General features: G+C 56.2%; 1 protein-coding gene across 3 annotated transcripts in view; it reads right to left on the bottom strand.

Annotated features, from left to right (window-relative positions):
* ARHGAP23 (Rho GTPase activating protein 23) overlaps window positions 1–16,169 on the bottom strand; it is a 78,024-nt gene that overhangs the window by 59,374 nt on the left and 2,481 nt on the right. For 2 of the 3 annotated variants that reach the window (XM_078065646.1, XM_078065647.1), the window contains exon 1: window positions 10,562–10,676. The exons of the other annotated variant lie outside the window; for it this stretch is intronic. In XM_078065646.1, the coding sequence (XP_077921772.1) occupies window positions 10,562–10,624 (63 nt within the window). In that variant the 5' untranslated portion in view covers window positions 10,625–10,676. Of the gene's footprint in view, window positions 1–10,561; window positions 10,677–16,169 lie in introns of those variants that run through there. 3 annotated transcript variants of the gene reach the window in all.

Here is a 16,169-nt window from a genome sequence, read left to right as displayed (position 1 = left end):
CGAGCTATGAATAGTGCGGCCAGGCTGGCAGCCCAGGTCGGCCCATCCCGCCCCGCAGCCCCCAGCCCGCCCACGCCAGCCCGGCACCGGGGGCCAGAAACGCGGGGGGGGGCTGGGAGGCGCGCTGGGGGCCTGGGAGGCGCGCTGGGGAGCCGAAGCGGCGCTGCGGGAGCCAAGGGGCGTGGTCATGCAAATAGCAATACAAATAGAGAGCAGCGCGCCTGTCTGATTGGCTGGTCTCGACAGGTCCGGGAACCAGCGCCGAAGGGGCACTCCGCAGGAGGCGGTGCCCAGTCCCAGCGCCGAGCCTGGCCCCTGCTCACACCCGCTTCCACCCCGGCGGCTGGAGGTCCTTCGGGTCACCCTGTGGCTGATATCCCACTGATGCCGTGCGCCCAGTGGAGGCCTCTCACCCTCTTCCGTCAAGGCCCTGTAAGGCTCTGCCGCCTTAAGACACCGACCCTCCCACCCCAGCGCCAGGTCAGCCCCGCCCCCTTGGAGCTCACCTGTCTGACAGATGGCTGGCACTTGGGAAATTACAAGGGCCCCCAGGCCTACCTCTGGACTCCCTTTGCTCATCAGTGAGGAAGCACACTGGCCTAGGGGCAGGAGACTCAGTCCCTCGTCTAGTCCTGCCCCTTGTGTGTCCCTAAACAAGCCAGTCAACCTCAGAGCCCAGCCCCTAGTCCCATTCTGGGACTACTGAGGTGTCACTGAGGGTGAGGAGTCAAAGAGACCTCAGATCATATCCCAGCTCTGTGACCCCAGTCAAGTCTCTTCCCTCTCCAAGCCTCTGGGGCCCTTGAGAGGACTCAGTGTTGAGTGCTTGACACATAACGAGTTGTTGAACAAATCTGAGCTCAATAGTCCACAAAGGATTTTTTTTTTAATTAATGAAACAATCCCTGATTTTATGAAGAGACAGGCATGTAACAAATAAAGAGGCTGTAAAGCATAGTGTCTAAACATTCCTCAACAGGGGCGCCTGGGTGGCTTAGTCAGTTGGGCATCTGCCTTCAGCTCAGGTCATGATCCTGGCATCCTGGGATCGAGCCCCGAGTTGGGCTCCCAGCTCAGTGGGGTATCTGCTTCTCCCTCTCTCTCCCCCGGCTCATGTTCTCTCTCAAATAAATAAATAAAATCTTTAAAAAAGTAAATGTTAGTTGTCACCAATATTCCTATTATTATGTGGTTCTCACAATGCATACCAAGTGCTATGGAAATGTTTGTTCATCAGTCAACAATATTCAGTCAACAGGTCCTGGTCTAGAAGCTAGAGATAAAGCAGTGAAGAAGACTAAGTCCCTACCCTCATGGGGCTTAAGATCTACTACCCAGAGGAGGAAGTCCCCATATATTTGAGGAAATGGGGTGGGGGTGGGGGCTTACAGAGAAGGATATCCGAACTGGGCATTGAAAGGATGAATAGGAGTTTAAAAAACAGAGAAGGCAGGGAAGGCTTTATCAGACAAGGGGAAGAGATGGTATGACAAGTTTCTGGAAAAGGGAGGAGGGTGAGACATCCCACTCCTACCCTGTCCTCTCCATCCCTACCTCCAGTTTCAGCCCTCATCATCTCTCATTTGGTCAGCTGCCTCCACAGCCTGACACCCTTCCATGGCTCCAAAGTATCTATGGGAGCAAGTCAAGTTCCTTAGTATGGCATGAGGGGTCTTCCATGATGCTGGAGGGGAGGGGTAGGATCTGGCCTTCACTGACCACGACAATCTCATCTCTACTCTCGGTCTTGCACTCATTGATGCCACAAGAGGCCAGGCTATTTCACACCTCCTTGCCTTTGCTCATGCTGGATCCTTCTGTCTAGAATGCCATTCTTTCTCCTCCACAAGCGCCCCCACTACACCCCAGACATCTTTCAAGGCCTTGCGAGCCTCACCTCCTCAGGGAAGTCTTCCACTCAGAGCTGGAGCATCTTTAGAAGAGGCACTGGGCTTTGCCCATATGTATCGATGGATCCCTGGGTACCCATATACCACTCAAGAGCAAACCCAGATTCCAGGCAGACACAGGGAGAACCCTTGTGCACAGCAGAGTCATGGAGAAACAGAACATAATTGTGTTGTCAGCATCCACCACCAGATTATGTCTGCCCTCCCCTCTCCTTCACTATATCAACCCCTACTTGCATTTCAAGTCTCAGCTGGGGGCAAGGGTAAGGATCCACCTTCCCAGAGTAGGGTGGGTGTCCTCCAGGCTTTTTCTTGTCGAGGAATGTAGCAGTGATCACAAGACAGGCTTAGGATTCAGAAAGACACGGATTTAAACGCAGATGCTAGGTGACCTTCAGTGAAGTTGTCTACCCTCTCCCGGTCTCAGTTCTAGTATCTGTAAATATACAACCACCACATGATGGCCCTCGAAAATGATCAAAAGGAGTTTCATAAAAGAATCTTCAACTTAAAGACAGGTTTGGAAATAGGAGATGAGAGAAAGGAGATTAATCTTATCACCAACTGGTTTTTTACTAACCCCTATGGCAATTCTACCCACCGACACTCTTTCCACTGTGAAACCCTTCTTCCCATCTTTGTGACCACATTCACACTCAGATGAAGTCACAGTGAAGACATTCCCTTGTGCCTGCTTCTGTGTGACTCCTCAGTTAGGCCAGGCCATGTTCATGTTAATAATTTTGGCAGGGGGTTAGCAAAGGATGTTCTGGCCTGGCAGACAGTATAGAGATAAATCTCAGAATCCGTGGTTATGAAATCTTAGTGAAACTTTTGGGTGGTGGGAAAAGCAGACATTGAACCCCTTGAGGGCAGGGCTGTGTCATACTCATCCAGATCCCAAGACCCACAGAGAGAGAGCTGGGAACACAGACCCTACATAGGAAATGGTCAACAGATGAACAAAGGCGGGTTTGCATTAAGATCTGGTTTGCATTAAGATCTGGCCGCTGCCTGATTTTCCAATTCCTGGAGTCAAGTCCTCCTCCTGCCCCCCGCCCCCCATAATTAGGAAGTGGAGGGACACTCTATGTGTATGCCAGGCTTGGGAATGTCCTCACTGTCCCGGGCCACACCCAGTCTCTCAGATAACATTGCAGCTAGCACGGTGGGGACCTAAGCATCTGGGAGTCACTGGAAGAGGAAAGGGTCCCAGTGGGGAAGGAAGGGGGGCTGTTTTTTCGTCCCAACAGCAGTCTCAGCCTTGTTGCTTGGCCCCCATTTCCTGCCTCCCACTCCCCTCTTGCAGACATCCCACCACCTCCTGGGCTCTAGGTTCAATCTCAGCTGCCCCCTCACCCCCACCAGAAGCTTCAGGGCAGAGGGAGGGCACGGTGCCAAGGATTCATTAGAGTTAATGAAGGCTCAGCTCTGCAGATGCTAGTGCAAGATACAGGAGAGTATCAGAACCGCCCACAGCCCCCCATCAGGGCCTGGGGTGCTCAGCTCCCTCCTCCCCCTCTTTTGGGGAGGAAGCAGGGGCCACACCCTCAGAAGAGGAAAGGGAGATTTAGAAGGATCTTCTCAAGTACATAGAGTGCCATGATGCCAAGAGGTCAGGGCGTGGGGCCATGAACTAGAAAAGAGCCTCAGGGTGGGGTAGGGTTCTCACCTTGGGCTGTCAAGATGCTACTGTCCACTGCTTGGTCCAAAAAAATCCCACCAACAACAACCCGCTCCTTCCTCTGCCTCCTTTCATGGAATTACAGCAGAGCAGAGCTGAAGAGACTCTGAGAACTTCTCCACTACCCTGGGATTACATATAACTCAGCTGCCTGAACCCCCTTCCCACCTGGCTTCCATCCTCCATCCTCCATCTTCCTCCCACTTTGGCCTGTCCCTTCCCCTCTGCCTCTGCACTTTGCCTTGGCCTTTCTCTAGGCCTCAGCTCCCCCATGAGTCAAATGTGGAGGCAGGGGCCGGAGGGGGGGCGCGGTGCCCCCAATATCCCTCCAGTTGAAATTTTCAAAGATGTCCCCTCTCTGGTTGGCTCCCCTCTCCCTCCCTCCCTTTCTCTTGGAGAACAATACAGAGTTTCCTCCACACTGAGAATGAAGGAAACTGTGGTGGAAGGTGGGGGTCCCACTCCAGCCTTTTGGGGGGTTCTTAGGAGCAGGAAAAGCTCCAATAGGCCAGACCGCCACTGTCCCTCCTACTGGGGGCTCTAAGTCCTGTGCCGGCACCAGATTCTCTCCAAGGAGTGTTCTCATGCTCCTTGAGGAAGTTAAAAAGGAAGACACAGCTGTGGACTTAGGAGCCCAGAATCAGACAGAAATCAATCTGAAGACTGATAGAAACCAGGCACAGGGCCGAAGTGAACTCTGCCCTTCCCTATATTAACCCACACTTGGGGGCCAAGCCCCTGGAGTGGTTGTCCTCCTAAATGGCTCCCACATGTCCCCCCCGCCTGGCCACATTCCTCCAGCCCACACCCCTTCTGCCAGGCTGCCTTCGCAAAGAGGCTGGCACTGGGTCCGTTTCCATCCTTGGCTTGTGGGTCTCAGTCATCCCTAGGCCCCGCCCTGAGTTTGCCTCTCCTCCCAGGGATTCAGGCTGAGCTTTGAAAGGGTCACTTCAAAGAGGACCTGCCTGCTGAGGGCCCAGCCAGACCCAGGGACGGCTCCTCCTCGGCCAGATTCCCGGAGGCTGGGGACAAAGGCCCCACTGTTCCCCCGACCCCCAGACGCCCCCAAATGCACTGGGCATAAGAAGTCTTTCTTTCCCCAGTTCCGCTCTTTACAGGCCGCAGCTCTGCCACTGGGTGTAGCCCTGGCTCCTCCTTCAGGAGAGGCTGGGCGTGAGGGGACAGGGAGCTAGCAGTCCCCCCTCTACCACCACCATACCCCCTTGGGCAGCCAGGAGCTTTGGAGCTGACTTCAGGACTGGCAGCCCAGGGGCCTCCCTGCCCCTCAACCACCAAGCCCTGCCCAGGCCTGCGATGGCCTCCTCCTTCTTCCATCCTTCAGAACCACAGCCGCCCTCCCACGCCTCCTCCAGGCAGCCTCCCAGGACTCCCTCTCCTCAGAGGAGCCTCCCAGCCCCCCAACCACAACAGCCAACCTCTCATGTTCCCAGGAGGCTGGGGCTCAGCCCCCTCTCCCCGGTACCCTGCAGCAGGAACCAGGTCTCACCTGCTCCCCTAACTTCCTACCACACGGTGCTGATCCCAAAGCAGAGCCCTTAAAGTTTCTGTCTCAACCCTTCACCCAATGCCTGAATTCTTTCTAGTCCAGCTTGTGCCTGCTCACCTCCACTGACAGGAGCCTCATCACCTCCAGGGGCAGCTCATCTGCTCTGACTTCTCCTTATTGCGCCAAAAGGATGTCATTCTCGTCTCCATCCATTGATTCTCATCTGTTTAACAACTGTTGCTACTAATGGTTGAGATTACCAAATGTCAGCCCCTCTACCTATATCACCTCATTTATTTTTTTATTTTTATTTTTTTTAAAGATTTTATTTATTTATTTGACAGAGACATAGCGAGAGAGGGAACACAAGCAGGGGGAGTGGGAGAGGGAGAAGCAGGCTTTCCCGCTGAGCAGGGAGCCCGATGCGGGGCTCGATCCCAGGACCCTGGGATCATGACCTGAGCCGAAGGCAGACGCTTAACGACTGAGCCACCCAGGTGCCCCTATATCACCTCATTTAATCCTCTCAGCGATTTTGAGGGATTATTTCAGGGATAAGAAAATGGAGGCTAAAAACAAAGAACCCAGTCGCCAGGGCCACATCACATAGTGAGTAAGGGATAGAGCTGAAATTGGAACCTCAGCCGGCTGAAGGCAGGGCCCAACCAACCTGCCCACCAGCGTGCCAAGGGGCCACGCCAGGCCCAGGCCTCTTGCCTGCCATGGTTGCCTGTATATTAGAAGGACATCTCCACACTGAGTCTTCTTTTTTCTTAGCCAGCTCCCTGCCAGGCTTTGTCAGCAGATGAAGTGTGACCTAACCATGCAGATGACTGATGTGATTTCAGACCAGCAAATGGGGGGCAGAGGGGTAGTCAGAGGGAAAGAGGTCCCCTGCCCAGGGGCACATGGGTTTCAGGAGGTTGGAGGAGATGACCCTGGGCCTAAGGTTTAGGACTGGAGGTAGCTGGAAATTCAACCACTTCCCATGGAGGAAAGGTGCATGGGCGGCCATGACAAGCCCTGCCTTAAACCAGACACTCTGTCTACCCTCCAACTTGAAAGGGGCAGAATCTTCCGCCAAGGTGACGCATTGGGCTGAAGATCTCAGGGCCAGAGAGATGAAAAAGGAACAGGACTCGTTAATCCTGCCTGTAGTCTTTTCCCATGTGCCCATTGCTCAGCCCCATCCCCTTAGAATTCTGGGGGAAGAAGGAGGGAGTGAGAGGGGCCCCAGCAGCCCCTGTTAAACCTTCGAAGGCAGTCATGACAGGGTGTGAGCTTTCCTTTCCTCTCTGGGTTTAGATCAGGCCCTCCCGGCACACAGATAACACAGTGGTGCACCTCTAGGCTGCCTTCCCAAGACTCCAACTCCAGCTACTTCCAAAGGGTTAGATTACAGCCTTCTGTGGTTTCTCCATATTCTGTCAACCAGTCAGTCAACAAACATTCTCTGAGTACTGGCTGTGGGCCTGGCCCTGTGGACACCAAGACAAACACCACACCTTTAGGGCTGCTTGGAATGAGGTTCAGAGCACAGTCAACTCCTCAGCTCTGCCACTTACTACTAGCTGTGTGACCTTAGGAAGCCACAGAATCTCTTTGGGTCAGTTTCTTCATCAGTGAAATGGGATAATGATAAGGTACCTTCCTACCTAGTGGTAACCACTATGGAAGTAGTTCCTATTATTACTTTCCTTGTCCTCAAATAACTCCAGGATGATGGAGGCGACTGACGTGTAGACCAGCTGTCACAATGCCAGGGGGAGAGCTGGGCATGGGGCACCCTGGGAGGCCAGGGGCAGGGCTGCTCCCCCTGGCCTCCACTTCACAAACATTTATAGAGAGCCGCCCTGTGCCAGGCGCTGTGCTGGTCACTGGGGACACAGAGATGAACGGGGCACATTGTCCACTCATCCCTGCTCCTCCCCTCTGTCCCAAGGCCCAATCCCAGAACCCCGCACTGAGGGTGGGGGGCGGCAGGGGTGGGGGGCACCATGACAGAACTGCATGGAGAAAAACAAGGCCTGGGAGCCTGGAAATCAGGACACCTGGGTTCATGTCCACCACTCACGGGCCACGTGACCTTAGGCACTGTCTAGCCTCAGTTTCCCCATTTTAGCATGAAGGAGTTGGACAAGATAACCCCTCCGGTCCTGACCCACTCTGACAGGTAACAAATAACCCCACTCCCACAGACCTTTAAACTCACCCCAGTGCGGTCCCTAGGCCATCTCAGCCTGCTGTCCCACTGAGGCAGGGGGGAAGAGATACCCGCCTGGTACTGACTGGCACTGTCCTGCTAAAGAGCTGGCACAATTTCACATGAAATGGGGGGGCCTGGATCTAAAGGCGGGTTGTTTGAAGGGGGTGGGGGGTGCTGGGGAAAGGCAGAGCCAGCTCCCACAGGCCCTATTCATGGCTGTCTCTGGGGAGGGAGAGAGAGCAGGATAATTAAAACTGGGCTTTGTCCAAATCCCTGACCAAGCCAATATCTCACCTTTGAACCCCTGCAGCCAACAGAGCAGGGCTGATGCCCCTTTGGAAGGAAAACACCAATGAACTGAGCCCCAGTCCAAGGGCTATGGGCTAGCCTGAGGTGGGGTGCGGGTGTTGGGGGAGTCAATGAGCTAATTCCACACCCACCAACGTTGGATGGGCACCTAAGGCTTTGCCACCCTGAGGCCTCCAGTCCTCTGCCCTGTCCCAGCCTGACGACAAGCGACCAAGCTCCCATCCAGCGAGAGGTTAACCTTGTTCTTGAGCTGTGGCCTAGATGGACACAGATCCAGGGTGGGAGTGACGTGGGACCAGGGAAGGCCCAAGAAACAGGATGGCAGGGTGAGAGCATGGATTCTGCAGCCAGATCGCCACGTTCCTTCCCCGGCTCTGCCACTCGTTAGTGATGTGACTCTGGCCAAGCTATTAGCTCTCTAGGCCTCAGTGTCCTCAACTGTAAAATGGGGACAATAACGGTACCCACATCATAGTGGTGGTGTGAGGATTAAATGAAGTAATTTTTATAAACCCTGGCCCGGAGTCATTGCTACCTACGTCTTAACTATCAGGTGTTTTATTAAAGCAATTCCCGCCTCCTTAAAAACACATTTTTTTTTCCAGGCACTAATGTATGCACTTATTTGCGTATATTTGTATCCCCTCTGAATCTCTCCAGATTCCTACACTTGGAATCCAGTGTCAAGGGATCTACCTAACCCACTGTCCTGGAGGAACCTTCCTTGTGGGATGTTCCAGGCCAGACTGGGATGCTGCAGCTCCGTAAACCTCTCCCTACAAGTCCCCCTGCAGAGCTAACTGCAGTCCCTCACACTATAACTTAGTCCATTCTCCTTCTTTGTAGTCTCTTTTAACCTTATATACCAGGTAGTCCTTCTGCAATGAAGGATGAAGTGACGCATGCCCCTGCCCACTCCAGCCCTGCCCTATTCTGCAACCAGCACCATCCCTCATCCCCACTCCCATCCCTGGCAAAACTGCTGCACCCCTGGGGGACCAGAGGGGCCTCCTGCCTCTCTTCCCCATAGGCTCAGGGCAAGCCTGATGAGGGGGCAGAGAGGTCCCCATCCAGGCAGCCCAGCACGAGGCCTACTCCCTGCATCCAGTCCCTCTCTGCTTGGGCTGGGATCCTTGTAAGCCTGCCCCATTGCCCATGGTGTACCAAAGCCACCTTCCTAACAGCACGCCCCTCCCAAAGTTTCACTTTATGCCAGGATCTCATCAGGGTACCCAGGTTCTAGCCCCAGCGCTCTCACTGTGTGGTCTCAGACCTGAAAACGCTCTCACTGTGTGGTCTCAGACCTGAAAACCCACCCTGCCCGCTCACAGGGCTTTTGAGGTCCTGGAATCCAGCATCAAAGGTAAAAGGGATTTATTGCTCTTATCATTCCCAAGGGGAAGGTCAGGCCTCAGATTCTGGAAAAGGAGTTCCCAGCCACCTAAGGGTAGACCCAACCACCTTGCCAGCAAGTGGCCGAGGCTGGGGCTGGGGGCCTTTGAGTTGTTTGGAGGCGAAATGACTGGTTATGTAAGGGAGATTCAAATCGCATGCCAATGAGCACATCTCAGTGAGAGCAGCCACTCTGGGGAGTAAGGCTGTTGCCCTGGCATAGAGGCAGAACCACATGGAATCAAACCCCATCCACCCCCAGCTGGGCCTGGGGTGGGGGTGGACATGGTAGGGGGGTGGAATGAAGTATGTGTTGTTGGGGGTGGGGGGTGAATCCACGGGGCTCAGCCTTAATGACCTCCACCCCCACCCCCTGTCCATCCTGAATTTCAAGTTTGTAATTAGGAAACACTTTGGCTGAAAGGTGCAGGGAGAGTCCGGGAAGAGAGATGCAGGTTGAGAAAGAACTGAGCATACATCCAGCGTCTGAGAAACACACCAGTCTCAGAAAGAGTTTGCAAAGCACCAGACCCCAGCTCCATCATGGGATGGGGGGCGCGCAGGGGAGGCAGCTGAGGAAGAGCATCACTAAGTCCTCCAGCCTTGTCAGAAGAGGAAAAGGCCTCGGCCCAGACCTTGACCACAACCTGGACCCCAAGGGAACTTCTTTTCCAACCGGGGAAAGGACTGTCCCCAGAGCGTCCAACGCTTCCACTTGGGAAGGAGGGTGGTGCAGTGTTGGGGTATTCCAGCACCGGGCAACCGCGCCCGGAGGTAGGGGGTTGGCTCCAAAGGGGCCCGGAGGCCCTTACTGGCCCCTCCCCAGCTTCAGCAGCTGGCAGATGAAAGAACCCAAGCAAAGCAGCCCAGCGCTGAGTAATGCCCCTGGCACCCTGCGCCCAGACCCACCCACAGCCAGCCCGAGGGGGCGGAGGGGAGCGCAACAGAGCCTTCGGGACCCGAGGTTCCCGGGCCTGTTTCTTTTCCCCAGGAGCCCGTGGAGCGGCAGACCCGCTCCCTGAAGCTCGTCGTGCGGTCCGGCCCGGCAGGGGGCGAGTGTGGCGCGGGGAGGGGGGGTGTCCGGCCTCAGTGGCCAAGGACATCCCGCTCCGGGAACCCCCTCCCCCACTCCCTCTCCCTCCAGCTGTGCCGGGGCCTCGCCAACGGAAAACGAAAACTCGGGCAGAGGAAACGGCGGCAGGCGCCCCGCCTGAAAAACCCGGACAAAAGGCGCGGGCCTCCCGCCCCCGCTGCCCGGCCGCGGGGGGCCTGACACCGCCGCCCTGGTCCGTGCCCTCTGCCCAGGCAGCCCCGTACGCGTCCCGGCCCCCAGCCTGCCTTCCTCCATCCCGCCCCCCCTGCCCAGGGCACCTCTCGCTCCGGCCCCCTCCCCGGCCCGCCACCAGCCCAAGTTCCCTGCAGCCGTGCCCGCGGTGTCCGCGCCGTGCGCCCCAGGCCGTGCCCGCCGAGCGGGGGCGCCGCGACCCCGGCCCTGCGGCCAGCTACCCGGCAGCGCCTGGATCCGCCCCCCTCCCCTGGCCCAGCGCCCTCACCTGAGGGGGCCGGGGCTCCGGGCGGGGCGGGATCCCGACCAGGCAGAAGGCGACTCCATTCATCGGGCAGCAGCGGCGGCTCTGCGGCCAGGGCACTGCTGGGGGCGCGGGCAGGGACCCGGGAGGGGCGGGGCCGGAGGGGGCGGGGCCGAGCGCGGAGTGCCCCCCCTCGGGGGGCCAGCCCCTTCGCTCCTCCCCCTGCGCTCCCGACGGGGCGCACCCGCCGCCTCTCCCCAGGGCAGCTGACTGGCAAAGGGGGTTCAGGCAGGGGTTAGCGCCGGCAGCGGAGCTACGGGGCAGTGCAGCCTGGGGAACAGAGGTGGTCTCAGGGAGACAATTTGGGCTGGCCTCCCGGGAACCGGCCCAAATAGGTGGTGATCCTGGCTGGCCGAGGAAAGAGGCCAAGGGCACCCAACCCAGAGCTAGCACAGGGAGAGGAAAGGGGGAAGGAAGAGAGAGGGAAGCAAGAGGAAACATAGCCAGACAGAGGTGGTCAGGAACAAAGACTGAGAGACACAGAAAGCATGACAGGGACAAGATACAGTGTAGAGAGCAGGAGAAGACAGTCAGAGACAAAGATAAAGAGACCCAGGATTGAAGAGAGGGAAAGACGGAAAAAGGCTTAGGGAGCCTTCTGTCCAGAGATTTATGGAGACAAGGACAGAGATGGTGATGCCCGTGGGAGTGGGGGCAGGAGGGAGCTTTCAGGGGCTCCAGCCCCTCTGTCTAGGGTCTCCCTCCTAGGCCGAGTCTCAGTCCAGGACCCCAAGGAGGCAGAGGAGTGGAGGCTGGAAGAGAGAGGCTGGCAGGTGCCCCAGCCCTTCAGACCCCCAGCCAGCCAGCCTGGGGCTCAGGCCTCTGGACCAGCACATAGATCTGCTCTGCAGGGGACAGCAGAGAGGGCAGAGATGGCCCCAGGCCTCCCAGTCACAAGCTCCCCACAGCCTTCCTTTGGGGCTTCATGCCAGGGTGGGCCCAAAGAGCCACTGGGGTCCTGAGCCAGTTTTTCATTTCCCTGCCCCCAAGCAGGACCCCTCCAGGCCATCTCCTGATGATCCGGGAAGAGAGAGTCCCACAGTCCTTCTTTTCTGACAGAAAGTTCTTTCTGCTGTCTAACTGACATCCTTCTTACTTCCTGTATTTCCTACGGCCTCTGCTTACCTCTTTTCCGTGCCTTCTTGCAGTTTTAACGGGCTCCTGTATTCCTCCACCCAGATTATGAAGAAAAGGTGGGAGAGGCCACAGATAGATAGGAATAGGATTGGGATAAGACAGGCAAAGAAAGTGGAAGGCTGACTCTGCCCACTGGAATCACCCACCTCCTCTGGGCAAGGAGACCTCATAAAACCTGCCTACTTCACCACCATCAGCAGCCCCAAGTCCCCCCCCCCCCCCGCAGGACCAGGGACTCAGGTCCCAGAGCAGGTAAGAGTGGCCCAGACACCAACTAGGCCATCCCTACTCCTGTGAGCCTGAGGAAGGACATACTGACTTGGTTTTAAATCTTATGTTTTATTTAATTTCTTTGAAATTCCCTGGCAGTCCATGGAGAGGGAGGCTCTCATAATGATGGAAGGGCACTTCATGACTCCTCGTCCTTCCCCACCTCTCTTCATCAAGGTCGCAAGTGCAGCTGGACTTGTCCCCCTCTTCTGAGAAGTCCTCCTGCCGTCTAACTGTGACCCATCATACTGCCTGTATTGCCTTGCATGGTTTTCAACAAGGTTCCTGTTTCTACCTCCCTCTGTCCTATAGCTCCAGTGGTCCAAGGCTTGCTGCCACCCTGGCTCAGGGGTCTCTCCTCTCAGGACAAACGGGCTGTCTCTGTAAGGCGGAAGCAGTGACACCTGGGATCCAAACGGAACTGCGGCTGTGGGGGAGGGGAGGAGGGTGGTGACCGCTGGGGTGCCCCTGGCTCACTTTTTCCAGAGCCTGATGCCCTCAGACACTGCGGGAGGCAGTGAGAGGAAATGAGCTCACGCCGGCCAGCAGATGAATTCCTCCCTCCACAATGCACTGCGCTCACCTCCCCCACCCTCTCCCACTTCCCAGAAAGTGCGCTCTTCCCCCACCCTGCTGCCCTTCCCACCTCTTCCTGCACCTTGACCTGCACCCCCATCCTGTCCTGGCCCTCCCCCATCAATCTTCTCCAGCCCCTCTTCCTCCCATCCTTTCCCTCAGGCTCCCTGGGTCTCACTCCTTGGTCCTACCACCCAACCCCAAATCCACTTCTATTCCTGGCACACTCTTTCTCTGGGGGTCCTGGAAGCAGAGCCCAACATGGGTGGAGGGGGTCCTTCACTGAGGACCCTCCTTATATTCCCCCTCTTTCTAAGCTCCTCCCCCAGCCCAGTCACCTTCCTCGGTTCACAAATGCTTTTTGGGAATCCTAATATATGAAGGGGTGGGGGACAGGAGGTTGCCCCTGGGGAAATGGGGATAAGACCTAGCTCCTTCCCTTGAGGAGTCCTAGTCTTACCAATCCTGACTCTATAGTGAGATCTCCGAAAAGGAACAATGGAAGGCCAGAGAAGCAGAGGAAAGCTTCCAGAATGAGGTGGCCTTGAGCTTTTAGGGGCTTCATGGGTCAGGTGGGGGGGCGGGGAATGGGGGTTAAAAGCATTCCAGGGAAAAGGACTCTCAATAGGCAAAGGCAGGAGAAAGCAGACTTTAGTGATATGGCTGGAGCCAAGCGGAGGGTAAGGAGGGTACAACGTAGGCAGGAAGGATGGAGGGATGAGGAAGGAAACGTGGGCGGGGATATGCCGATGGAGTGACTGGGCCTGAGGCACTTAGATTCTAGCCTGGCCAGGGGCAGGGATTTAGGCGGAGATGTGCCACATTGCAGGAAAGAAGGAGAGCAGCAAAGAGATGCGGATGGCGGGGAGAGGTGGTGGGGGGAGCCACTGCACTAAGGCAGGGGCAAGAAACATCAGAGGCCCCCCATACCAACTGGCTGGTGCGGGAAGGAGACGGAAAAATCTGGAGTGTTCTCAGGGAGACAGGGCATGCCAGGCACTGTGAGTCCTTTGTATGTATTATTCCAGTTCAGCCTTACAAGGGAGCTTTGAAATAGATATTATAATCCTCATTTTATGGATAAGGAAACTGAGGCCCAGAGAGCTTGAGTATCTTACCCAAGTCCACCCAGACTTTGAATCCAGGCATTTGGGCTCTGGAGTCCACACACTTAACCCATAGGCCGTATTGCCAAGCAGAGTAGTGACGAGCAGCTTAAACTCTGGGTCCATCTCTCGGAAGAGAGGCCTGAACTGGAGACAGGGCTTTGGAAGTCATCAGTAGACCAGGGGTGTGGTTCAGGTTCTCCAAGGACAATACAGAGGGGAGATTGGATACCAGACAGGACCTGAGGAGCATCACCTTTAGGGGCCGGTGAGGAAGACAGGGAGGACTGAGAAGAAGCAGGTAGCCCGAGGAACTGTGTTGGGCAAAGAGGACACTTTCAGAGGACCGGTGGAACCAGAGGCCAGATTATACAGTGAGGAAGAGCATCGGGGATGAGGAAGTGGAGTCAGGCCTGTTAAGAAAGTGAGCAGGGGCGCCTGGGTGGCTCAGATGGTTAAGCGTCTGCCTTCGGCTCAGGTCATGATCCCAGGGTCCTGGGATCGAGCCCCACGTCGGGCTCCTGGCTCAGCAGGGAGCCTGCTTCTCCCTCTCCCTCTGTCTCCCCCCTTCCTCATGCTCTCTCTCTCTGTATCTCTGTGTCTCAAATGAATAAAAAAAAAAAAAAATCTTAAAAAAAAAAGAAAGTGAGCAGCACAGGTGAGACGTGGGCGAGTCTTGGGCAGGAGAGAGACGGAAGGGATGAGGAGTGGAGCGAAGGAAGAAGCAGCAGAGCCTGGGGCTCCAGAGGAAGAACCTGTGTTCCCCAGCTCCAGCTAGGGTGAGGAGAGGAGCGTGGGGGCAGGTCAGGGAGGGGTCCTTAGACCAGAGCCGCCCCCCATGGCCAGGATGAGGCCTGGCCCAGGAGCCAGCTAGGAGTTACATGGTGTCATCAAGGAGCACTGACCCCAGAGTCCAAAGGCCTGGGTTCAGGTTCCCATCCTGCCCACCTGGTCGCTGTATGTTTTTGAGGAAAAGGACATTCTCTGAGCCTATTTCACCCTCTGTAAGATGAGAACAATAAGGCCTTCTCTGCCTGCCTCCCACTGGGGGATCACACTTGATAATGGATTCAAAGCACCCCGGGAGCTGAAAAGGAGAAACAGTGGGTGGAAGGTGGGTTATAGGAACCGCGGCCGCAACCGTAACCCTGGACAACAGCTTCGGCCCTTCCACCGAAGGGGAAAGAGCACCCCCTGGTGGAGAAGGGTGGGAGGGCAGGACTAGAGGGGATCGCTGAGGAGAGGCTTGTTCCTGTGCCTCTGGCTTTCAGTCCCCCAGCTTGTCCTCTGCTTGTCCCCTGAAAGCAACCCAACCCCACCTAAATGCTCACCTCTAAAGCAGGTGTGGTCCCAGTTCATTCAAGTCAAAAGATATTTATTAAGCTCTGACTACATGCAAACTGCCGTGTGCGGTCGTGGGGACCGTTGATGTTCCTGCCCTCTTTGGGCTCAAATTCTAGGGAAAGCAAGCAACAGCAAGGGATGGCTGCAATGTGGTGGAAGCAGCGCACTGAGGAAAACAAGAGGGGCCTCCCAAAATGAGGGCAGAAGTCAGGGGCCCTGGAAGGCCCTGTATGGCCTAGACCTTGAAGGCTCTCAGTGGGCAAGTGGCAGAGGAAGGAGGCCTGAAGCTGAGAGCTGGGGAGGGCGTGGGGCCCAGGTTCTGGCAGAAGCCCCAGGCATCCCACAGAGTGGATCTTGCTGAGCATCTTTAATGGCATAGGGTGGGGCAAGGGGCCACTCAAGAAGACACCAGTCCCCACCCTCCTCCCTGCCGCCAGGTCCCTCAGGAATCCCACCCGAACACCCCTCAGAGAGGGAGGCTACATACCCCCTTGCCTGGTTGGGGCCAAGGGGCATTGGTAACCTGCCAAACAGCTGGGAACCCAGCCCAGCTGGATTGGGGGTGGGAGCAAGAGGCTGCAGCTTCTCCGGCTGGCAGCTGGGCAAACAAGCCACACCCAGTAAAACCCTGGTGTCAGGGCAGGGAATGGGTGAAAGATGCCCAGCCCTGCCATTCTCCACCCACAGCCCCTCAGCAGAACTATGTTTGTCATGATGCGGGGAGAAGAAGAGGCCCTGGGCTGGGGTCTCCACCCTTGCAGGCTCCCAACCGTGTGATACTGGGTCATGGGGGACCCCGTGGCCTGGACTGTGTACAAGGCTAACAGATGACTTCTAAGCACCATGACATCACCTAACACATCACCAAGATGTGTTCAAATGTACTGAGGACCTACTGTGTGCCAAGCTCTTTACAAACGTGATTTCATTTACTCCCCGTGACAACCCTGTAAGGCAGGTATTATTAGCCCCACTATATAAATGAGGAAACAAGCTCCGAAAAGTTAAGTAACTTGGCGAAGTCGGATGCCAAGCCACTGCTCCATGAAGCAGGATCCCTCTGGGAGGAGCTAGGCCAGGTAGTGTTTTCCCAGCTCCAGGATGCTAAATTCTGAGGTTCTACGTGAGGGTGTTTAAAT

Source organism: Halichoerus grypus, chromosome 2 (assembly GCF_964656455.1).
Source record: "Halichoerus grypus chromosome 2, mHalGry1.hap1.1, whole genome shotgun sequence".
Lineage (NCBI taxonomy): Eukaryota > Metazoa > Chordata > Mammalia > Carnivora > Phocidae > Halichoerus > Halichoerus grypus.
The sequence above is the reverse complement of the archived record's forward strand: the minus strand, read 5'-3'. Positions and strand labels throughout refer to the sequence as shown.